At 48.0% G+C, this 23,616-nt stretch overlaps 4 protein-coding genes across 6 annotated transcripts; 1 reads left to right on the plus strand and 3 right to left on the minus strand.

The window, feature by feature from the left end:
• Positions 1 to 3,314: 3,314 nt before the first annotated feature.
• LOC101776688 (beta-glucosidase 18) lies at positions 3,315 to 6,384 on the minus strand. Of its 2 annotated transcripts, none has more exons than XM_004976148.3 (11): positions 5,988 to 6,384; positions 5,721 to 5,787; positions 5,520 to 5,578; positions 5,361 to 5,436; positions 5,184 to 5,258; positions 4,752 to 5,092; positions 4,532 to 4,647; positions 4,173 to 4,425; positions 3,980 to 4,082; positions 3,784 to 3,895; positions 3,315 to 3,680 (listed from the first exon to the last, which is right to left on the minus strand). In XM_004976148.3, the coding sequence occupies exons 1-11, from the start codon at positions 6,126 to 6,128 to the stop codon at positions 3,497 to 3,499; spliced, it is 1,527 nt and encodes a 508-aa protein (XP_004976205.1). In that variant the 5' UTR covers positions 6,129 to 6,384; the 3' UTR covers positions 3,315 to 3,496. The 2 variants fall into 2 exon arrangements, with proteins under 2 accessions (XP_004976205.1, XP_004976204.1); XM_004976147.4 differs by having other exon boundaries at positions 5,520 to 5,584.
• Positions 6,385 to 9,043: 2,659 nt separating this feature from the next.
• Positions 9,044 to 13,158, minus strand: LOC101777643 (beta-glucosidase 18). Its single transcript, XM_004976150.3, has 11 exons — positions 12,752 to 13,158; positions 12,065 to 12,131; positions 11,280 to 11,338; positions 11,119 to 11,194; positions 10,939 to 11,013; positions 10,476 to 10,816; positions 10,258 to 10,373; positions 9,901 to 10,153; positions 9,692 to 9,794; positions 9,482 to 9,590; positions 9,044 to 9,390 (listed from the first exon to the last, which is right to left on the minus strand). The coding sequence occupies exons 1-11, from the start codon at positions 13,154 to 13,156 to the stop codon at positions 9,210 to 9,212; spliced, it is 1,785 nt and encodes a 594-aa protein (XP_004976207.1). The 5' UTR covers positions 13,157 to 13,158; the 3' UTR covers positions 9,044 to 9,209.
• Positions 13,159 to 15,188: 2,030 nt separating this feature from the next.
• LOC101778069 (protein disulfide isomerase pTAC5, chloroplastic) lies at positions 15,189 to 17,857 on the plus strand. Its single transcript, XM_004976151.3, has 6 exons — positions 15,189 to 15,875; positions 16,195 to 16,290; positions 16,392 to 16,484; positions 16,753 to 16,996; positions 17,385 to 17,422; positions 17,524 to 17,857. The coding sequence occupies exons 1-6, from the start codon at positions 15,324 to 15,326 to the stop codon at positions 17,623 to 17,625; spliced, it is 1,125 nt and encodes a 374-aa protein (XP_004976208.1). The 5' UTR covers positions 15,189 to 15,323; the 3' UTR covers positions 17,626 to 17,857.
• LOC101775899 (pentatricopeptide repeat-containing protein At3g09040, mitochondrial) lies at positions 17,033 to 23,594 on the minus strand. 2 transcript variants are annotated; one of them, XM_022827944.1, is made up of 3 exons: positions 20,114 to 23,594; positions 19,891 to 20,015; positions 17,033 to 17,438 (listed from the first exon to the last, which is right to left on the minus strand). In XM_022827944.1, the coding sequence occupies exon 1, from the start codon at positions 23,274 to 23,276 to the stop codon at positions 20,214 to 20,216; it is 3,063 nt and encodes a 1,020-aa protein (XP_022683679.1). In that variant the 5' UTR covers positions 23,277 to 23,594; the 3' UTR covers positions 17,033 to 17,438; positions 19,891 to 20,015; positions 20,114 to 20,213. The 2 variants fall into 2 exon arrangements, with proteins under 2 accessions (XP_022683679.1, XP_004978132.1); XM_004978075.3 differs by having other exon boundaries at positions 19,891 to 20,021.
• Between the last annotated feature and the right edge of the window lie 22 nt (positions 23,595 to 23,616).

The raw sequence follows: 23,616 nt of genomic DNA on the forward strand, positions 1-23,616 counted from the left end.
GTAAGTTGGGCAAAGGTTTCACTGTCTGTCGCTACCAACCCCGGCTCGCTTGGTCCATGTTTTCTGGCGTCGGATAGGAGATAGTTCGAGTTGCGTGGGCAAGCTGAGCCGCGACGTGTGTGACGCGCAGGGACGCCGCTGACTTGTGCGATCCGGCGTACCGCGAACGTAGCGTACGGTACCTGCAGACAGACGCGTCCGCGCGCGATCGGCAGGTCGGGTCGAGACTCGAGAGGGCGCCACCGGCCGTCATCACCAACAGGCAACAACCAACCACAGTGACGAATGCTGAATGGAGGTGGTGTCGCGGCCTCAGCAGCTCGGGTCGCGGCCTAGCCGCCTATGGGCGATGGGTCCCGTGACCGTGGTGGGACCCGGTCATGCAGATGCATGGTGATCCGTTTTGGTGTCCTGCTGCCTTTGTTTGTCTTGTCGAGCATGCGCAGCACTATCACTCATCGTGCTTGACAAAAGAAAAAAAAATCCACTTGCTTTGCACATGAATAAAGTTATCTTTTGCATGGGCGACACTTGCACATGAATTATCATTCGCGGTCATATGGGATCTCAACAAGGGTAGATTAATTAAGCGAGCCCCGGATCGAGTACATTGGCTTGCAGCAAAAGTTGGTTTGCCTAGGTCAAGCAACGTGCAACCCATTGTTGGCTTCACTATTATTGTTGTTCAGCTGGTACGCCCAGTGGGTTGAAATTATTACGAGTGGCAATCCAAAGCCATGTGGAGTGTTGCCTTATAAACATTACAAAAAAAGGACAATTGCCTTCTTACCCTTATTTTTAACTCAAACTGAAGGTTCAGTTTATACCCATATCCCATTAAGATCACACATAACAATGTCAATTGAGCTGTAAAAGACGTGTACGTCCTTGTGGATTTGCCCTAGTATCTAAGAATTTTATGATTTTATCCCTGTTTTTGAGATCAAGTATCTGGCGACAAAACCTGAGAACTTGGCACCCAATAGACCATTCCGCTAGGATCTGTAAGCTAACAGCCTGCGATACTTCAAAAATAGAAAAAGAGTCTGACTAATAAGTTCCAACCAATTGGGCTACTTCGTCGTGTCAAATTTTGATTCTATTACAACGATGAACAGTTGAGCAAGTCAACAATGAATATGAGGTTGTGAATGTTACTCTGTTTTCTTTTGCTCAAGATGCACAGAGTCTTCTGAGCTAACTGCTAAGATCAACATAAGCTGCAGAACTACCTCATACACAAATATACATGTTCGAGGGAACAAAAAAACCCTCCTACATAAATATATATAGGTCCCGTTTGGTAGAGCTTCGGCTTCTCATAAAACGGCTTCGGCTTCGGCTTTTTCGGTGGAGTGGCTTTTTTAGTGAAGCTGAAGCCGTTTTGCAAAACATTTGGTAAAACAGCTTCTCAATGGCAATATATGTAATTTTATGATCACTTAATGCTTGGAGAGGGAGGAGAAGCCGGTGAAGCCACTTTTTTCGGCTTCTCCTATCTAGTGTAAGCCGTTTTGCGGCTTCTCCTCGGCTTTGGTGGTGAAGCCGTTTTAAAATTGACCCTTTGGTAGGGCTTCACCAAAAGCCAGTGGAGAAGCACTTTGAGAAGCCCTACCAAACGGGGCCATAATATTCCCAAGTGTTGTCGTTGATTTTTGTAAACGTCTGCTACACTCAATAAAGTAGTACTCCCTCCAACCCAAATTACTGATCGTTTTGAGTTTTCTAGATATGTAGCTTTTGCTATGCACTTAGATATATATTATGTCTAGATACGTGTAGCAAAAGCTGTGATCTAGAAACGTCAAAACGAATAGTAGTTTGGGGACGGGAGGAGTAATAATTTTTGTTTTCAGCCGTCTTTTTGCTTCGTTTTCACTTCTAACTGCTGCACAGAAACAATTGAAACGTCCAGAGGTCTACAGAATAACAACGCTGCTAAACAGCTAAAGGCATTGGTGCTCTTCCGTGTCTCTATTAGGCAAGCCGGAAGAAAAAAAATAATATTCTGCATGCGTCCCTGTCCTGTGACGAATTTTCCATCTAGCAAATCGGGGCAGGTAAAAACATCCAGATAATTCGAATACAAAGGACGAATCTATAGCCACCAGCTTCTGTTTCCGTGGTGGAGGCTTTTCTTTTATTTTTTTAAGAAGATATTTTCAGTGAAGCAACAGTGACAACTCTGATGAGGGATGGGACGATGCCCTTTTTTTCCGCAGTTTTAATAATGATCGTATCACTGTGAATGAGAAAGAGATGGACTGAAAACGAGAGGGATGGATACCTCCAGACGGCGGCGAGACAGTTCGACGCGTCGGGCATCCGAATGTTTTATTTGTATGTGTTAGAGTTGATCTCCAAACCGAGTCGGATGTGATCTCGCACCCTGATCGGAGGTGCACAACCAACTCATGGTTACGGCTCCCGTTGTGCAGCGCTATAAAAGAGAGGTGGGGCCGAGGGGCATGAAGGCTAAGGCTCGTCGTGCTCACCAGACCTACCGACAAAACCCTAGACCCGATCACCCTTGCGCTGAAGCGACGGGAAGCTCCGCCGCCCCTTGCCTCGCCTCCGCCGCCTACACTCGCCATCAACATCACCATCACTGCCGTGGCGAGCTCCTCCTCCAAGCTCGATGATCGGTGACACTAATCTCTCTCCCTCTGATTCTCTAGGTTGGTACCCGATTAGACCTAAGACACTATTTTTAATCTAAGAAGCAAGTTGCTTACCTACTAGATTGATGCCTAGAAATCCTAGAAATCTATCAGTATAGTGTAGATATGGTCATATGGATATTGATATGGAAGTATAAGATTGGGACAACTAATATAATATCCGCCACATACTATTCAGACCGTCGGTTCAGATATCACATTCGGATAGGTGTGGCCTACAGGCCCAACTTGATTTAGGCCGAAGAAAGGTTTGAGCCCAATATGATAAGTGACGGAGAGTTTTGTAGACTTTTTTCCCGAATTAAAGTTTTACTTAAAGTAACCTAATGAATTCAATATAAATACAATAGCTATATAGGTAAATCATCCATATGATTATGATGTAAGGGGACGAATCTAGCCGCTAAGATTTTTTTTTTGGGCGAAAGGTTTTGTTCTCCTTTTTTGGATAATGTTGTCAATACTATTTCCACCATTAATATCTCTTCGATTATTTTGAATTAACTTTTGAAAGTGGTATGGCTAGATCTGTCTTTAATAATAGTTTTGAAATATTACGCATTGCTATATTTTGAATGTATTCAGTACTATTATTTTTAAATCAAAATATAGTGTTTTGGACGACTCTTTCGGTTTCTCTGAAACATCAACTATCTGAAGATTAGAGGGAAATGGAGTATACTTTTGTTCTCGGGAGGTGACAATAATTATTTGGCAACTGTGGTGGCATTTTATTCAGGAATAATTAATCTACACAAAGATCATGCTCTTCTTTTCATAAATCGAAGAGCCAGCATGTCCAGCCGTCGCACACTTTATTGAGCTTCATGTTGAAAACTTTGGAGGAACCGTTTGTACCACAGCGCGGATGACTTGGGCTTTCTTTCCAGTGTTTGGTAGTCAACGTAGTACAGTCCGTACCGGAGGGTGTATCCATAGAGCCATTCGAAATTGTCCATGAGAGACCAGACGAAGTAGCCACGAACATCAGCTCCGTCCCTAGCAAGTTAAAACTCAAATAAGTGTGTTGATCGCAAACAATTCAGAGTCCATGTAATTTGGAAAAATGATCCATAGCATCCTCATTGACAGTCTAACTGACCTTATAGCTTTGGCAACTTTGGTGAGGTAGCCATCAAGGTACTGTATCCTACCCTGGTCGTGAAGCAAATCTTTGGCATGGTCATGACCAGCTTCTCCACCATCTGGATAGCCTGTATGATTTTTTTGAGCAACTGTGTCACAACTCTGAACCGTGAGGGAAACGAAACATGAACATCAGATGGCATTTTCCCTACCATTTTCGGTGACGAACATTGGCAGATTGTTGTATCTCCTCATGATGTAGGTGACCATCTTCTCGATGCCGTCAGGCACGACGTAGAACATTGGCCTCCCTGTCTGCACATACAAGTGGGCAGGCACGATGGGATCAAAAGCGTGCAATAATTGAAGCGCGACCTGAGTTGGTTCACGTCCATGTCACCGTACCGGTGGTCCGATGGGGACTCCGTTCCTTTCTCCGGTGACGGCCGCTAGCGCATGCTGGGTCCCCTGCCCCAACGGACAGCCTGACGAGAACATGCAGTCCCTGGCGTACAGGGTCGTGTAGTGGTTTATCCCGATGAAGTCCAGCTTGTAACCCAGCTTCCTTCTCTCCTCCGGCGAGAAAGTCGGCAGCCGGGAGCCCAGGACCTGCCGCATCTCCGGCGGGTAGTCGCCGTAGACTATTGGATCAACAAACCTGCATCGAGCAAAAACTTGAAGCAAGCGAGAAAACCTCTGAAAATTAAGATCGCATCCATATGCACGTTTAATTAGTTCGGCTGTCAGTTCAGATGATCTCTTACCATGGAACCGAGAAGGCCAGTGCCCGTTCAGCCGCCAGCCGGTCCTCCGGCGTGTCCGTCAGCGGCTCGTACCAGGTGGTGTACATCACGATGCCGATCAAGCCCTTCTGCTTGCTCTGCAAATCTCAACCAAAAAACTGAGTGTGAATCACGACTCACGAGCACGATCGTCTTGTCTGTCCTCGGTTAGTGTGGCGATCAGTTAGTTTTTTTTGGCTACCTGGTACTTCCTCTTGTAAATCTCGACGGCGGTGGCGTGGGACAGGACGACGTTGTGGGTGGTGACGTAGGGCTCGGCGTCGGAGTCGCCGCCGGCGCAGGAGCCGAACGGCGGCGAGCACCGCGCCGGCGGGTAGGTGCCGAGCATGTACCCCGTCAGCACGGCGACGTTGGGCTCGTTGAAGGTGGTCCAGTACTTGACGCGGTCGCCGAACGCCGCGAAGCACACATCGGCGAAGTGGCCGAAGTCGCGCTGGATCTCCGCGCTGAGCCACGCGCCGTACCTGTCCTCGAGCTCTTGCGGGATGTCGTAGTGGTTCAGCGTGACGAACGGCTCTATTCCTGCTCCAGCAAAGAATTGTTCTGAATCGGTAAGTACTGACAGGGAGCTGAGGAACTTGTATAACGAAAAAAATTCAGTTACAGGCCGTGCCTTTGAGCAGGAGTGAATCGATGAGCTTGTTGTAGAACTCGATGCCTAATGGGTTGACCCTGCCGAACCTCCCTTCTGTCCTCGGCAGATGAAACATTTTGTTTGCGTTAAGACGAGCTGACATATTTTTCAGCAGTTGAGAAGGACTGAGGCTTTTATTAGTGCTTTAGGACTCACCTGGAAGAACTCTGGCCCATGATATCGAGAACCTGTAGGCGTTTACGCCCAGAGAATTCATGAGCTCAACATCTTCCTGTCAAGAAACAAGGTTGGGGCAGTTGAGGTTTACGCGAAAAAACAATTCTCAGTACGCTGTCTTAGTGTAATATGGCGCACATCGTAACGGTGGTAGTGATCATCCGCGATATCCCCGGCGCTTCCATCTTTGATTCTTCCTGAAACTAACATATTACCACTTCATCAACCATGCGTCGTTAGTTTTACTACTTCTATATGTAGGCCGATCGTGTAACAAACGCAGTTCAGCTTAATAGAGTGATTGAGTAGTTCTGCTCTCACTTGAAAAAATTTATCTACCTGGTGCATGAGTGAACACATCCCAGTTGCTTAAACTTTTGTTGCCCTCAAGGTACGCGCCTTCGATCTAGAGCGAAAAAGGAGGTCATATCAGGAATTCAGCATGGTTGCAGAAAAAAGAAGCACGCAAATGCGATTTGCCATCCAATCCGAGTCACTGAACAAAACTAAAAGCTCAATATGGCACAGCTGCAATTACCACTTGCAGACAGGCCTGCCAAGCATCCAAGGGGTCTAGGAAAAGAGAGGTAGGGCGGCCGGGCTCACCTGGTACGAGGAAGTGGCGGTGCCGAAGAGGAAAGACACCGGGAAGTCGCTCCGGTGGATCGCCGAAGCCCATGGGAGAAGCCACAGGACTGACAGGAGCGAAGCAACGGCGACCAACTGCCGCCATGCCTTGCCTGCCATGTGTCTCAGGTGAAAGGCACACCAAAATGATAAGAGAAGTAGAGAACCCCGTGCTCTTCTCGTCCACGAACCACTCGATGGCCTTGGCCTCTGGATGTGCTTCTTCCTCCTGCATCAGTTCAGAGCATCCACATTCCACAACGTGTGGCAATCTGATGCCTTTTTTTTTCCAATGAAAAATTTGATGCTTTGTTTAGAAGGGACAAAATGTAGGCATCGTATTTGGCCTTTCCGCACTCGATGCAGCTAAAACTTTTCTGGCACCCAAGCAAGCAGAAGCCACGTTGCCCAGTGACTAAAGAGTATCCTGGACCCACACGTCCAACAAGCTCCCGGCAGCAATCATCACCCAGGCTCACTAATTTGCAGATGCTTGGGACCGATGGGAAAGGCATGCATGTTAAATGAGGTCGCATAGTAGCACATAGCTAAAACAAGAGAGAGGAATGCTTTATTTTTTACAAATCTAGCTTGTGCTTGACTAGGAAACCGTGTTCATCACGTTTTTGTGTCCACTCGCATAGACACAAATACATAGCATAGTTAATTGTCTTGAGAACAATATAGGAAATAATAATATGTTACAACACATTGTAAGGAGTTTTTTAGGCATCAATTTATTGTGCTTCTAGTGATCCCATCTTTGATTTAACAACGTCATACAAAACGTTGGAAGTTGGACGTATAGCTTAGGGCGTGTTTGGCAATCAAGTGTTAAAGTTTAACACCTGTCACATCGGATGTTTGGATGCTAATTAGGAGTATTAAACATAGGTTAATTACAAAACTAATTGCACAGATGGAGTGTAATTCACGAGACGAATCTATTAAGCCTAATTAGTCCATGATTTGACAATATGGTGCTACAGTAACCAATTGCTAATGATGGATTAATTAGGCTTAATAGATTCGTCTCGCGAATTAGCACAGGGTTCTGCAATTAGTTTTATAATTACCTCATGTTTAGTTCTCCTAATTAGCATCCGAACATCCGATGTGACACTGTTAAAGTTTAACACCTCGTATCCAAACACCCCCTTAATCATGTTGTGCCAATCGAAAATGATTGGAATAAATTACCTGTCCACCTTAGAAATAAAGCACATTTATTATTCTTCAATCAGAAAGAGACACGTCCATGTGCACACGCCACTATACATGCACATCACACTCATATAACCATGTGTCCATGTGTTGGGGAATACTTCCCCTGGCCCCTCACCTTGGCATCCAATGCCAAGAGGCTCCTGAGGCTGAGGAGATGGAGGGCATTGTCGTTCGGGTGGGTGCCCCTTTTATTTCCAGTCTTTGGGTAGCGGTGGGATCTTCCACCTACTTGAGAATTGAGCACCGCTCTATAATCTTTGGTCTCGGAAGTCCTCCAATGACCATACATGAACAATGTCGGTTGTTCACAACATGTGCCCCAATGCCACATCTCATCAATAATGGGTAGGATAGGATGACATCACCAAGTAGATAATGTGCCATTAGGACCATGGTAAAAATCCCTTCGTGTCCAGAGCCACCCTTCTCAGGTGGGCCTGTAAATGCTCCCTTGTCCTCGTGGCACTATTGTAAATACATACCTCGTGCCATGTACATACCGGCCCCAGCAAGGAGGTTCTATATCTTTCGATTATTCTTCCAAACACACATAATGCTCTTATCTTTTTTTCGGGTAAAAGAGAGCAAAGACATGTCACTTTCTAATCCCTAAGTTTGAACTCCTCGTACAACCGTACTCTCATCTTTGCTACAGTAATCCCTAAGTTTGAACTCCTCACTCTCTTTGAGAGTTCTTGCCATTGTTGATGCCGTCGAAAGCGCTCGTGTATAAAAAGCGGGCACCGCAATTTGAATCTTGTTTGGTGGAGTTGTAATCACCAACGCCCACATAAGAGGTGGTCCTCATATGTGTTGATGTTTAGGTTAGGTTTTTTCTGCAATTTTATGATGCCATTTACACAAATTCACAAAATAAGTATACCAAGTCGGATCATGAAAATCTTGAATTCTTGGAACCACACGCAAAGCATTATTAGAAGCATGGAGGTGATTTTCAGGTCTAAATTCTTTTTGTGACTCATGTTTCTACATAAAAATTAAATGATGGAACATGTGGTTAGCTATCTTTCAAACTAAACTAATTATGGTTTCCTGTTTTTTTTCTTCCACACAATTGGCTAGGAAAACCGTATAAGATGGGTTTTTCGAGCCATCTCACATGACCCTCTATGTAACAATTAAAACAAAGAAAAGTTTAATTTAATCCCTCCAACAAGCATGATAGTCTGATTTTCAACCTACAAATTAAAATCGGACAAATTTAGTCCTTCAGTGGTTTTGAAGGTGGTTTCTATTTTCTGAAAATTAAAAAAATAAATCCTAAATAATTTATTTTAAAATATAAAAATGAAACCGGTACCAATTTTTTTGCTAAAATTGTATCCGTCTGTTGGTGCTCTATTTGGTGTTATTTGAATCTTATTTGTTTCCATTTAAATAGAGCAGATAAAAATCTAAGAAGAGGACCAAACTATATCCAAATAACTCCAAATAGAACGCCAACATATATGTTGCTTTTTTTAAAAAAAGAATTAGTATTGGTTTCGTATTCTTGTGATCTAAAAATAAATCATTTTAAAACTTTATAGATTAAACTAGAATCTTTTAAATTTCTAGAAAGTAGAAAACCGCGTTTGAAAGCATCCAAATGATCAAATTCGTTTGATTTCAACAGTTGGATGGCTCACAGTGTCTAGTTTGTAGTTGAAGGTTTGTAATCGGATTTTTATGATAGTTGGAGTGTGTAAATGGTACCTTTTCTTTTAAGAAACAACGATCCCTCCCAGCCCAAACTTGCAAGTTTGTAACTGGCGCCCACTGGACGTGAATCTATCCTTTTTCTTTCCTGTACGAAATATGCCGACTGTTGACAGTCGGGACATTTTATTCTATTCATGATTAATCAGTTTATACAAGATCAAGCTCTTCGTTTTCATAAATTGATGAAGAGCTACTACCAGGATGTCCGGTCACACACTTTTCAAGATTTTAGAAATAAGGCAATATATTCCTCTACTGAGCTTCAAGCAGACTTTGGAGGAACCGTTGGTACCACAGCGCGGACGACTTGGGCTTTCTTTCCTGCGTTTGGTAGTCAACGTAGTGAAGTCCAAACCGGAGAGTGTACCCATAGAGCCATTCGAAATTGTCGATGAGAGACCAGACGAAGTAGCCACGGACATCAGCTCCATCCCTAGGAACAATTTGGCTCAAATCCATGTTAGCTGGGAACACAGTTCGCTCATGTAATTGAACAAAGTTGTGAAATTTGAAATGCAACTGACCTGATAACTTTGGCAAGTTTTGTGAGGTAACCATCAAGGTACTCTATCCTGCCCTGGTCGTCAAGCCAGTCTTCGACATGGGCATAGCCATCTCCGCCTTGTGCGTAACCTGTTGAAATTTTCGAGTAATATAATTGTCACAACCCTGAACGTGAAGGAAACGGAACATGAACAGCATTTCAATTTGAACCAGTACTCTAATAGACGTACCATTTTCGGTGATGAACATGGGCAGATTGTTGTATCTCTTCATGATGTAGGTGACAATCTTCTCTATCCCTTCAGGGACAACGTAGAACGTCGGCATCGCTGTCTGCACAGAGGGCACATGAGATCAAATTGAGCACTGAAGAATGGATTCAAGCACGTACGAGTTAGCTAGCAGTATGTTTCAGCTCCGGTCCATGTCAAAAACTCACTGGAGGTCCGACGGGGAGCCCGTTCCTCTCTCCGGTGACGGCCGCCAGCGCGTGCTGGGTCTCCTGCCCCAGTGGGCAGCCTGGTGAAAACATGCAGTCCCTGGCGTACAGGGTGGTGTAGTGGTTGACGCCGATGAAGTCCAGCTTGTAACCCAGCTTCCTTCTCTCGTCCGGCGAGAAGGCCGGCAGCCTGGAGCCCAGGATCTGCCGCATCTCCGGTGGGTAGTCGCCGTAGACTATTGGATCAAGAAACCTGCAGCAAGTTTTTTTTAAAAAAGAACTCTGTAAATTAAGATCAAATCCACATGCACGCACGTTTGTTCCTCTGTCAGTTCAGAACTTCAGATGATTCGTTACCATGGGACGTCGAAGGCCAGCGCCCGTTCAGTCGCCAGCCGGTCCACTGGTGCGTCCGTCATCGGTTTGAACCAGGTGGTGGACATGACGATGCCGATCAAGCCCTTCTGCTCGCTCTGCAGATTTCAACCAAAGCAGGGTGTGAAAGACTGAACGAGCACTACTGCATTGTCTGATGCTCCGCACGTCAGGCTCATGGCTGTCAATCAGTAAGTTACCTGGTATTTTCTCTTGTAAATCTCGACGGCGGTGGCGTGGGACAGGACGACGTTGTGGGTGGCGAGGTAGGGCTCGGCGCCGGAGTCGCCGCGGGCGCAGGAGCCGTACGGCGGTGAGCACCGGGCCGGCGGGTACGTGCCGAGCATGTAGCCCTTGCGGACAGCCACGTTGGGCTCGTTGAAGGTGGCCCAGTACTTGACGCGGTCGCCGAACGCCGCGAAGCACACGTCGGCGAAGTAGCCGAAGTCTCGCTGGATCTCGTCGCTGAGCCACGACCCGTACCTGTCCTCCAGCTCTTGCGGGATGTCGTAGTGGGTCAGCGTCACGAATGGTTCTATCCCTGCTCCAGCACAGAAAAAAAGTTCAGAACTCTCAACTCTGTTCGGAAGAAATTCAGAGGAGACAGACAGGATGATGTCAGTTGTCAGGATCCAAGTAACAAAGGTAGGCTGGGCGATATACCTTTGTGCAGGAGTGAATCGATGAGTTCGTCGTAGAACGCGATGCCTGCTAGGTTCACTCTGCCGAATCTCCCTCCTGTTCATGGCGAATGGAAATTTTATTCAGGTTCAGATTCTTCAGAAGAGCTGACAAAGGTTCCATCGATTGAGAAAGAATGGAGTTTTGAAGCATAGAGCTCACTTGGAAGAATCCTGGCCCATGATATAGAGAACCTGTAGGCGTTTGTGCCGAGCGAGTGCATCAGCTCAACATCGTCCTGTCAAAAAGCAGCAGGATTATCAGTGCAGTTTAACACGTGCCGAAAAAAAATTCAGTGCTCCGTGGGCATGTAGCATTCACACCTCGAAACGATGGTAGTGATCATCCGCGATGTCCCCGGTGCTTCTATCCTTGATTCTCCCTAAAACATTGGGCTACTTGAGATATGTGGTTTGCAAAATTCAAGACAGAATAGGTATGTATGCTTGCAATCTATGACAAAACAAGAGGTATGACAGAACAAGGGGGCACACTACAGAACAGACAATTACTGTAGGTTAATAAATCGCGTTATTTGTTCAACCGGTGGTAGTTAAATGCCAGATATTCGGAGGATATGATTGTCACTTTGGAGAACCGGGTGATACGAATATTCATGCCGGTTCACTTCCAGTTCCGGCTAAATCATTTGAGGCCCGGAGCAGTTTATAACTGACAGGAATATTCTATCACACCTATTATTTTGAACCGGCATAAAGAACATGTTCATGTTCTATGTGATAATCTAAGCTGCTGCTTCATATCATGCTACTTCTGTATAGCAACATCGTCTAAGGTCTTATTTGGTTGAGATTATAATCCACCTAGATTATATAAGCTGAATTACGGGTTATGGGTACTATGATAAAAGATCACCTTGGAACTACAAATAATGTAAAATAAGCTAGTCTTGGGCAGCTTATTTCAGATTATATGTGGTCCTATGATGATCTTTTATCCTAATACTCTTGACTATAATTCAGCTTATATAACGTAGGAGGAAAACAAACAGGCCCTAACAAACTTCCTTCTACAGTTCAGCAGATTAACAAACTGGAGGCAGTTCTGCTCATCATCATCAGAAGAAAAACTATAGTTGAGGAATTACCTGGTTGGTGGGTGAACACATCCCAATTGCTTAAACTTTTGTTGCCCTCGAGGTATGCACCTTCGATCTAGAGGTAAAAAAGAAAAGAAATAAGGCTATATAATGGTTTCATGAATCCATTGTATATCACTTCAGCTTAGTACTTATTATGTCAGTAGTGTTTCACCAATTCTCAAGCACACAAAAACACCAGAAAAAAGAAAGAAAGAAATAAAGAAAGAAATCTAGAGGGAGCATTTCTTTTCATCCCAGTTTGAGCTGCAACAAAATTCTGGGGCAGGCAGCACAAGTAGTACACGGGCCTGGAATCAGGTGGAGCCCAAATAAAAAGCCCAAGACAGAGGTACATATCCCCCGGGCCTGGAAAGACATGGTTTGTTTAGTCGCGTCATCAACTCATCATTTACTCTAGACAGGACGACGCGAATGCGATGCTACACCAATGAACTATCTAATCATCTATCAATCACGCATGTGTTCTCCACTTATTTCTCATCTGAATGACTGACAAAGACCGTACGTTCAAGTTCAAGCAAGGCCAGCCGCACGTACACATACTCCACCGTACGGCAGGCCAAAACCAAGCGCGCGCGTGATGTGCGGCAAAAAGGCGATGGAGGCAAACTAAAGTAGCGCCGAGAACTGCTAGGGAAATTAAGATGAGGAGACCGAGCCCGATCAAATCACCTGGTACGAGGAAGTGGCGGTGCCGAAGAGGAACGACGCCGGGAAGTCGCTCCGGCGGACGGCGGAAGCCGACGGGAGCAGCAGCAGCAGCAGCAGGAGCCAAGCGCCGGCGAGCACCGGCCGCCATGCCCTGCCCGCCATCGTCGTTGGTGCCGTCCAGCAGGGGAGGATGGAATTGATGCCTAGGAACTTGCTCCTTTTGGGCTTCGGCTGCTGTGAAGTGTACAACGTTGGGCGATCGACCACCGGAACAGAAAAGGTTAGGGACACGGGGCCGGCGGGGCGGGCGTTCTCGTGTGACCCCCTCGACTGTTTCCATCCGCTTTTCGGTGGTGGATGTATATAGGGTGAGGTGGTCTGAGGGCGTGGTGCAACAGCGTGCTGGTTGCTGTTGTTGGGATCCATGGAAAAAAGTTCGAAGCCGACGCGGGCGTGCGTGAACAACGGTGTGGGGTGGAAAAGGCGAATCGGGACAGTAGGACTGGACTTTCGTGACTGCTCTCGGCTCTCAGGAAATCGCCATTTTCTGGTAGTGACCTCATCAGCACACGATGGATGGATCGTGCATATCGACCGGATAAACAATCCTTGGACATCCTACCTGTGCCGTGGAAATTATCCATGCATCCGTCCGTCCATCCACCCAGTTCGCTTCACCACGCAACGCAACCGCCCCGGTAATGCACATCAAACTGCTAACTCCAAAGAATTCTGTGAAACTACGTTGTCGGTTTTCATCCGGCAAGTATCTGCTCAGGTCAGACTAGAGATCTGCATGAGCATTGTATTCTCGATGCTACGAGGATGCATGGTGCAGGACGGTCCACCATCGCAATGGCTGAAGAAAGATCATTAGTTCACATTACGATGTATGTACGTGCATGGTCTCTAGACCAAACCGTAGCGAGAGTAATCACGAGATGAAATTAAACTAAGTCAAACGCTCTGATCCTGTCCCGTTCTAGACAGCCACACAATACCGGCCTTCTCGTACGTAGGCGCCAAGAGTTTCCCTGCGCCGAGAAGTATTGCAGGGAGAGGCAGCGAACGTTAACAAGCGAATTAGCAAACGCAAACTTTCTCTCTGTTCCTTTCTTCTTCGTCCTCTAGCTAGGGATACAGATTCTACGCTCAACAATTTAATTATTACCACAGTACATTTCCTCCGGCTCGATCGATCACCGTATCGATCGCTTCATCAGCAAGAAATTCCACCTTGCTCTCCCACCGCGAGCTCCCTCGCGTCGCGTCGTGTCCCAACGGCCACCCCCTGCGTCACCTCAGGCTGCACTGAATCATCCGTCAGAGAAGTAGGCTGAATGCTGAGATGGAGGAGGAAGAAAAGAAGAGGAGAAGCATGAGGTGGAGAAGAGAGGAGAGGAGAGAGAAGAAGCTGTAAACTCACAGCCCGCTTAGATACAAGAACCAAGAAACTTTGTGACTGAGATAAGTAGACCTTGTATTAATATTGAAGAGCTCACTAATATATGGGTGGACTGAGAGGTATGCTGCAAAGATACTTACAACCACCGGCCGGCTGTATTATTAGCCTTGCTGTCAGTGGGTGAAAGCGGCAGTCACTGCGGTACTTTTGGGGGGCCAAATCTCGGAGTGACGTTGCCTTCGCGGATCGGATACGACGCTGACGGGGGTCCTTTTCTTTCTTTGCCCGGCGAGAACCAAAGTTTTGACGGGAGGAGGAGATAGCTGTCAGCCTGTTACCATCCGCGCGGCGCACAGGAGGAAGCGTGCGCGTCTCGACGACGACGACGACGAGCCGCGGCGCTGGCGAGCCCAGGACGGTGCCGATCCACAGACCACAGGGATCGGATCGGATTGCCTCTCCACATCAATCAAGAAAGCTTCGTCTTTTTCCCAAGATAAACCACGCTCTGCAGTCTCGGACGTGTCCGTGTGTTTTTATCCGCAGGAAAGCACGCCCTACGGGGATCTCGGATCGAGTCTCGACCTGTCTCTCTTCACCCCGGCGGGTTCGCTGTTTCGCTTATTGGTTGCTTGTGTTCAAGGATATTTGAGGATGATGTTAATGTTATGGACCCAGCGTGGCAACTGAGACGCGTGAGCAAGGAATCGCCATCGTGTCGTAACACCCTTGTACACGAATACCCATGGTCATTGGTCTTAAGATCAACACGTGACACGTCAAGAATGGACACGTTTTTCCTCCTCTCTCGTCTCTCCAAAACGTGCACATGTCCATCTCAAAACCCCCCAAAAAAAAGGTGCACATGTCCCAATTTCTTCTGGTCTGATTTGTTCGATTTGGGTTGATTTGCTGTGAGTCGGCCCAGTCTCCCAGACATGCACGAGGCTGTGCAAGGCCCAAACTGTACCATCTGATCAGCCCAAGCTCGATTCGATTCGGGCCGTTCATAGCCCGGCGCGCGCAGTCGTCTGCAGAGTTGCAGCAGACTTGCAGTGGCGCCGGCGGCAGATATCAACTGCCGCGGCCGAGAAATATCCACACAGCTAATCTCCACACGCCCCGCCACTTCGTCGCTCGCAGTCGCAGCTCGCTTACCCACCGCGACCCGCCGCCTGGTCCCGAACCATGATCACCGCCGCCGCAGGCGCGGCAACGGCCACCACCTTCCCGTTCGTCTCGTCCTTCCACCGCCCGCGCCTCCGTCTCTGCCCGCGCCGCGCCGCCGCCATCCTCCCGCCCCGCGCCACCGGCTCGTCGTCGTCCTGGGAGGAGCGCGAGGAGGCGCGGTGGCTCCGCGAGGAGCAGCGATGGCAGCGGGAGGAGCAGCGGTGGCTGCGCGAGGAGTCGCGCTGGCGCGCCGAGCGCGAGGCCCTGCTCGCCGAGGTCGCGGCGCTGCGGCTCCGCCTCCGCGCGCTCGAGGGGACTCACCCCCACCTCGCGGCCGCCGTAGACGCCGTGGCCTCGCCCGCGCCCCCGGCCGCGGTGCCCGCGCCGCAGCCCAGGCCGGCGCTCGTGGAGGAGGTCGAAGTCGTCGAGGTGAGGAAGGAGGTGGTGGTGGTCGAGGAGGAGAAGAAGGCGGCGGCCAAGGCCGAGTCAGCAGGGAGCGGCGCCGGCGCCGGCAAGAGCAGGAGGACGCTGAGGGCGGGGGCCGAGGGCGAGGACGTGCGCGCGATGCAGGTGAGCGTCGTCGCGGGCCTCTCGTTCTGGCTAGGATTCGTGTTGCATGACGTATTGACGTGTGTGCCTCGGTGGACGGTGGGTGCGTGAGCTGAGCCGACACACCCCGGCCCATCGCTGTTTGGCAATGCCTCTGCCTGGGGCAATGCTCTAAGCTGCCAGATTTTTCTGTACGATTTGCAGCGGTTGCAATCGAATCAGCAGCTCTAGATTGTCAGAAACTTCTCATGGATGGCCGATACAGCAATCCTGCAATTGCATAGAAGAAGATTGATCAGCACTCGTCGGTGCAAAACTAAATGCACTTTGCCTCATGCAGGAAGCTCTGCAGAAGCTGGGTTTTTACTCGGGCGAGGAAGACATGGAGTACTCCAGCTTCTCATCTGGCACCGACCGAGCTGTCAAGACGTGGCAGGTCGGTACTGCTTCAAGCTTCACCGTCACTTCACTACTGAATTGGAACATGTAATTTCCATATGTAACCTGATGAGTCAATAACATACACTTTCCTTTCAGGCAACGGTAGGGAGTTCAGAGGACGGAGTGATGACGTCGGAGCTACTTGAGAGGCTATTCTCAGGCAAGACTGGGGAGGATGGGACGACTAAAGTGAGTTTAGCTGCATGCATATATACTTTGCCAAATTCTGCTGACCAATGTCACAGCATTTCGGATTTTAATTCTAATTTATGCATGTCTACCTGACTTATGTGCCTCAAAAACTAACTCCATCCTAAAAATTCGTGATATACAATACAAGTGCGCCGCGAATCACAGGGAAGTAAATATTTTCAGAACCATAGAACTCTCCGCATACCTTCTGCAGTATTTTCAGTAGTGCCCACTGCACAGCTGCTGAGATTCGATGTTCTTGCAGGATGGCACAAACGGAGCAGCTGTTCCTGCTGTAACAGGAATCGCGGAGGTTCGACAGACTGTGGTTGCAGAAAATGGTGTTTCAGGGGTAGGGGTTTCGGAACACAGAGTATTTCTTCTCGGTGAAAACAGGTGGGAAGACCCATCCAGGCTGACATCGAATAAGAAACCAGTCAGCACCGGTACTGCTGCATCAACTAAGACATGCATCTCCTGTAGAGGCGAAGGCCGCCTCATGTGCTTAGGTACTAAAACCCTAAAACCTAATGCTTCCACTGATATGTACAAGTGCAAATTCACCTTTCATATTAATGGTCTGGGAAAACATACTATTATATATGAAGCTGATAACTTCTGGAACCCTAAAACCATGATACAATCCGCCAAGACACTTATAATTGCCAAGCGGCTGTTATTCTGTTTGAAATTATAGCAAGATTACAGTAGAACCTTTTCCAGGCCTACCTCACTCTACTGTTCTCTAAAGCCCTATTTGATGTCTGATGTACTAAGTCAGTCAGTCTGATATCCATTCTTCCCCTGAGTTTTGTTAACCTTCTGTAATGTACTGAAAAATGACCTGCAGCACTCTATCTCCCATTCTGTGACTATTGATCTTTTTTTTTTCTGCAGAATGTGATGGAACAGGAGAGCCGAACATTGAACCACAGGTATGCTAGATTCCTTCTGCATAAATGCATCGCACCATCATATCAATTAAATTAACTCCCGTATCTAAACGCATTCAAAATTAACGTTTCCTAAAATGCAGTTTTTGGAGTGGGTTGGTGAAGATACAAAGTGCCCATACTGTGAAGGCCTCGGTTCCATCTTATGCGATGTTTGTGATGGGAAGAAAGTAGTGGCAAGTTAAGCAAGACATATAACAACATTCTGCCTTGTTTGTGAACAACATAGTCGTGCATGTAGATACTACCAAACTATTCACTTTTATCATCGTGATTGAATAACGCATTCACATGGCCAGTTTGAGTGCCTGTCATCCTACAGAAAGCAGGATCATAGCAAGGTTGCGAAATACTCCATACTGTTTCTTGTACAATAGAAGGAAACATATTAACAAAGAAGGAAATTATTTTCTCAAATAAGGCTTCTAAAATTAACATGTATGTTAATCTTTCACTTGTCATAATCTCTTCACAGAAGTATGTGATGTTCTCTAAACCTATGTTGGTGCTCTTTCCTACTTGGATTTCTACCATCTACTTCAATTTTGCAGAATGCAATAAACCACCTATGCAGTTTACATTGGGATAGTGCTTTAAACATAATTTCTGTTACTACCATAAATTGAACTGCTAGCATAAATCCTAAAAATCAACATATCTTTTTAGAGAACAAAGTAAATAATAAGTTTATATCATGGAAGGAATGTGTAAGATCTGGTATTTCTGAAGAAATGATTAACTGTAGTTAAGTTCTTTATACAAAGTACAAACAACTCATTGCTTTAGCACAAGTGCATGAAAAAATAGTTTCCAGTCAGCAATCAATGGTATCACTGAAACAGAGTAATAGACAGACTCAACATGTTTTTCACAGGTCTTTTGATAAAACTGCACAGTATTTGACTATATTATTAGGCAATGTGGTAAAATGAATCAAGTACAATTGTTTAATCTATGCTTGTCAAACAGTTCGCTTGAATAGATACTTCGCGACCAAATAATATTGGAAAAAGTCTACATAACCCCCCAAATTCCAACTGGACTACTTCACCCCCCCAAACAATAAAACCAGCTATTTAATCCCCTAAACTTTGCAAAACCATTTACTTAACCCCCTCACCTGGTTTTGGAGGGTGGTTTTGCCACGCAGGCACGCTGACATGGACTGTGTTGGTGATGTGGAATACCTGACGGTGGGTCCCACTTGTAAATACTAGTTTTCTTTCTTTCCCCTACTTTCTCCTCTTCCGCATGACGCGCAAAAGGGTGGGCGGGGCTGCAAGGTCAAGCGCAGCCCGCGGGGAAGGAGGAAAGGAGCACGAGTGGCCTGCGAGGTCGCCAGGTCGGGCGCTTCTGCGGCCAAATTTGCAGCAGCGAGCAAGCTTAAACGGCACGTGGTGATGTAGGCGCGGGCGTCGAGGCAGAACCCCGGCGGGAGCGGCATTTTGTCGAGCAGCGTGGCAGCGTCGAGCTAACCCTCGTGCGGAGGAGCTCATCATGGCAGAAGGTGAGGATGGCCGGGAGCATGAGCACCTGCGCGGCAGGGAAGAGGAAGGACTGCAGTGGCTTGTGGCTCCATGCCGACCGGAGGGGCTGCATGCTATCTCATTTTCCGCTCCCTCCTTGTTCGAACAGAGCAAGCACGAGACAACCACCAGAAGCAGCTCCATCTTTCCCTAGCTTCTTGAGTTGGCAATCTCTCTCTCCTTGCTCAAATCAGTCGGTGCCTCCATCTCTATTTGAATTCCCCCCCACCAAGCAAATGGGATGCAGAGCAAGCAGCGCACGAAGCAGGTGGCGGGTCATTGCTGTTGCGCTGCGGAGCCTCGTCAGACCACCATCACACCCAGCAGCGTTGCCATGCTGAAGCTAGCACTAGCAGGTGCTACACGGGGGTTGAACGTGGCCTTTGCCTCCCTCGTGGGCTCGTGGCGCAGGGGCGATTTGCCGGCCCAAACGCCATCTACGCCCGCCTGAGGCCGCTGCCGTCCATGGCCAGCGGTGGAGACGGATGCACAGGGAATCACTACTAGCCGAGGCGAATGTGCAAGGTCCGGGCGTCGGGGCATAGCACAGGCAGGCTGAGGAGAGCTGCCATGGCCCATGCGAGAGGGGGGGAGAAGAAGACGGGAGAAGACAGAAGAGCTGCCCACTTACAAAGTGGGTCCCACACGTCAGTAGTCCACCTCAGCGTTTTTGTCCAGCTCAGGACGCCACGTGGTTAAAACCGCTATGCAAAACCAGAAAAGGGACTAAGTGAATGGTTTTGCAAAGATGAGGGGGTTAAATACCCGGTTTTATAGTTTGGGGTGTGAAGTAGTCCAACCCCAATAGGTGCCAATAATATTCAAAGATTGGATAACACGTGAACAACTCAAAAGGAGAAACAAAAAATAACCGAGTCAACGACAGTACCATTTTTTAACAAATGGAGATAAGAAAATACTCACCAGGTAAGAAGTAGCAGACTGCTGTTCTTGATTCTGCTACAGAGACTTGCAGTCTTGGGCCATTTGCATATCCCATGGAGTATGCAATATCTGTTTCTGATGCACTTCACATGCCATTTCTGTGTCTGATGCTAAAAAAAAGCAAATCAACTGATCAGAATTAATCCCCAAATTATATGAGCAAATGTATTACAAATACTATGCGATGTACCAGATTCCTCACCTATACAACCAAGCATATACTCTATCCATGGTGATCCAAAATACCAATAAAGGTCCTCACTCCTTTAGCAGGGTATAAGTTAAAAAAGGGTCATCATCCCTCAAGCAAGCATTCCAGACAAACTAAGCTGATCATATTCATCAATTCTGTCATCTCTATTCAACACTCCAGTAAGATTGCCAAGCATTTCATAGATGCTCAGAGATTCCGGGTGATGTGTGTCCTGTACAACAAATAAGCTTGTTTTGTTTCCCACAGTGATCCAACTACATCCTGGAAATTTTGCCACTCCTTTTTCTCGCATTGCTTCTCTGGCTACCTTAGCTTCAACCCAGTTACCAGATGCAGCATGCATGCTTGAAAGGAACACATATGTGGATGAGCTTCGTGGTTCCAACTCAACAAGTTTCTTTGCTGCAACTTTCCCTCCCTCTTCATCCTTGTGCATTCGACATGCTGCAAGATATGTAGCCCAGATCACACCATCAGCTCTGAAGGGTAAATGGTCAATAACTTCTTGAGCCTCTTCAAGATGACCACCACGTCCAAGTAGATCAATGAAACATGCATAATGATCTACTCTGGGTGTTAGCCCATAAGCTTGGCTCATAGAATCAAAGAAATTCCGGCCTTCAGAAATTAAACCAGCATGGCTACAAGCAATTAAAACACCAAGGAATGTAACTTCATCAGGCTTTAGCTGTGACTCTTGCATCTTCTGGAAGAGAAGAAGTGCCTCGTTAGCATAACCATTTTTTGCAAAACCAACAATCATGGAGTTCCATGGCATTATGTCTTGCTTGTTTTTCAATCCCTTGAAGATTTCAAAAGAAGATATTACGTCCCCACACTTGGCATACATGTCTATGAGGGCACTGGCTGCAGTTTCATAAGAAACAAATCCAGACTTTATGATGAGGCCATGTATCTCTTTTCCATCTGCGAGAGCTGCTATCTCAGAGCAAGCTTTCAGAACACTTGCGAATGTGGCCTCATCTGAACGAACATCACAACTGCGCATTCTCCAAAACATCACCAAAGATTGATCACTGTAACCATTTTGAGCATATCCTGAAATGATAGCTGTCCACCCAACCAGGTTTTTGTCATCTGGCACCTCCTTTAAGAGTTTGTTTGCATCCTCAAGCAATTTGCACTTCAAATATATTCCAACGAGAGAGATGCCAAGGGAAGCATCCTGACTCAAAAGACCAGATTTCAGTGTGTAACAATGGACTTGTTTGCCAATAACTGAACTGATAAGGCCAGCGCACCCAGAAAGAATGCTTGCAAAAGTAAAGCTAGAAGGCTTGAAACCATCTTTTAGCACTTGTTGAAACAACTCTATAGCTTCATCTTCTCTATTGTTCTGCACAAGACCTGTAATAAACGCATTTCTTGGGACTATGCTGCTTGCATCTACCTGCGACAAAACCTTTCTAGATGATTCTATATCTCCGTGCTTCGAATACAAGTCAATCAGAGAGCTGCCAACAGCATGATTTGAGCAGACATTATACTTGATGGATGCGCAATGAATCTGTTTTCCAGTCTCCGTAGCCTGAATATTGGAACATGCATTAATTGCTGTAGCAAAAGACACCTCATCTGGTGCTATGCCATAGTGCTTCATCCTTTTGAGCGTACAGACTGCTTCTTCCTCCTCTTCATTATGTGCAAGTCCAACAATAAGAGCATTCCAGGATACACTATCCTTGTCTGGCATGAGACTGAACAGTGCTTTTGCAACATCAATTGCTCCAAGTTTTGAGTACATATCTAGCGTTGCATTAGACACAAATAAGTCTGCATCCATGCAGTTCTTGATTGTCATACAGTGTACCTGCCTTCCTAAGTCAAGGGAATCCAAGTTAATGCACGCGCCAAGGACACTCACAAATGTAAAATCATCAACCTCAAGGCCAGCTTTCCTCATATACTGAAACATTTGGATGGTCTCTTCTTGCAGCTCATTTTGAACAAACCCATAAAGCATCGCATTCCACATGACAATGTTCTTTTCAGTGGAGAAGTCAAACACCTTCTTTGCATCAGAGATGCAGCCATGTTTCACATACAGGTTGATCAGAGAACTGCCCACAAAAACATTTGCATCCAAACCATGCCTTACTGCTGCTGCATGTACCTGCTGGCCTTCATCAAACGCTGCTATGTTGGCTGCTGCGCTTAGCACGCTCGCGAAAGTGGACCGAGTTGGCCTCAATCCCCGTCTCCTCATATCCTTATACAGGCCAAACACTTCACTAACAAGTCCACCTTGCGTGTAACTGGAGATGACAGCATTCCAAGAAACCGTACTTGGCATATGCACCTTCTTCAGCAAAGTCCTTGCGTCCTCCAGTCTGCCCATGCTCGCAAGAGTGGAAATGATGGTGACGCACGTTACCTGGTCCGGGGCAGAGCCCATCTTCGCCATCCTAGAAAACAGAGCCAGCGCCTGCTGGTAGCGTCCGACCCGATGGTACCCTGCGATCATGCTCGTCCAGCAAATCGTGTCTGGGCAAGCGATCCCGTCGAACGCCCTCCGAGCATCGGCGACCTGGCCGCATTTGGCGTACATGTCCACCAGCGCCGCCTCGCAGAAGGCGCTGGAGCAGAACCCGCACTTGAGCAAGTCGCAGTGCACCTGCCTGCCATGGCCGAGAACGCCCAGTCGGGAGCACGCGGATAGAACCACCGCGAGGCCGAATTGGTCGGGGCAAGTGCCGATGGAGCACCTGATGGCGCGGAACGCGTCGAGGACGTCATGTGGGGACCCCGAGCGCGCGTGGCAGGACAGCACCGAGCTCGCCGCCGCGCCCGAAGGTCGCGCCCCGAGGCAGCGGCCCAGCGCGCGCCAGGCGTGGCCCGCGCGGTCGGACTTGCAATAGAGGTCGACGAGCGCGTCGCCGAGGCGGCCCCGGAGCGGCAGGCCGAGGCGCAGGAGCCGCGCGTGCAGGACCCCGCATGCCCGCGCCGGCTGAGGACTTGCGTCGAACGGGTGGCGGGCGTGGCACTCTCGGGCGAGGGCCTCGAGGAGGCTGGCGTAGTAGGCCGCGGGTTCGGGGTCGCCCGCGTTGGCCGGGGAGGAGCGGAGGGGACGTGGACGCTCGGGTCTCGGCCTAGGCGCGGCGCGGAGGAGCGCTGCCGAAGCGGAACGCATGTGCGCACGGCCGCGGCCGCCGCATATGCCCCTCAGTTTTGTCGGGCTTCCGCGCGCGCGGCGTCGGCTGTGGTGTGGAGAGCAATGCGAGCGGTCTGCGTATTTTGGCGGGCGGTGGCTGCAGGACGAGCCGCGCGGTCCCGGTGCGTTGCGATGCGGAACACGCACGGGGACGGGCGGGCGGCGACGCGGCGTGGGCTCGTGGCGTGCTACCTCTCCGGCAGTCCGGCAGGTGAATTTGCGCGCCTGCCGAGTGCCGGCTGCCAGTTGCCGACCGATAAACAGCAAATGTTTGCTGAATTCATCTTCGTTTGGTGAGCATCAATCAGGTCGTGTGTAT

The sequence above is a fragment of the Setaria italica genome, chromosome VII (assembly GCF_000263155.2).
Source record: "Setaria italica strain Yugu1 chromosome VII, Setaria_italica_v2.0, whole genome shotgun sequence".
NCBI lineage: Eukaryota > Viridiplantae > Streptophyta > Magnoliopsida > Poales > Poaceae > Setaria > Setaria italica.

Coding starts and splice junctions, on each gene's coding strand:
- LOC101776688 (XM_004976147.4), bottom strand. CDS start 6,128: ATGGCAGGCAAGGCATGGCGGCAGTTGGTCGCCGTTGCTTCGCTCCTG. Junction 5,788..5,987: donor CCGCCACTTCCTCGTACCAG/GTGAGCCCGGCC, acceptor TTTTCGCTCTAG/ATCGAAGGCGCGTACCTTGA. Junction 4,426..4,531: donor CTGGCCTTCTCGGTTCCATG/GTAAGAGATCAT, acceptor TGCTCGATGCAG/GTTTGTTGATCCAATAGTCT.
- LOC101777643 (XM_004976150.3), bottom strand. CDS start 13,156: ATGGATCCCAACAACAGCAACCAGCACGCTGTTGCACCACGCCCTCAG. Junction 12,132..12,751: donor CCGCCACTTCCTCGTACCAG/GTGATTTGATCG, acceptor TTTTACCTCTAG/ATCGAAGGTGCATACCTCGA. Junction 10,817..10,938: donor CGATTCACTCCTGCACAAAG/GTATATCGCCCA, acceptor GTGCTGGAGCAG/GGATAGAACCATTCGTGACG.
- LOC101778069 (XM_004976151.3), top strand. CDS start 15,324: ATGATCACCGCCGCCGCAGGCGCGGCAACGGCCACCACCTTCCCGTTC. Junction 16,485..16,752: donor GGGAGGATGGGACGACTAAA/GTGAGTTTAGCT, acceptor ATGTTCTTGCAG/GATGGCACAAACGGAGCAGC. Junction 16,997..17,384: donor AGGCCGCCTCATGTGCTTAG/GTACTAAAACCC, acceptor TTTTTTCTGCAG/AATGTGATGGAACAGGAGAG.
- LOC101775899 (XM_022827944.1), bottom strand. CDS start 23,276: ATGCGTTCCGCTTCGGCAGCGCTCCTCCGCGCCGCGCCTAGGCCGAGA.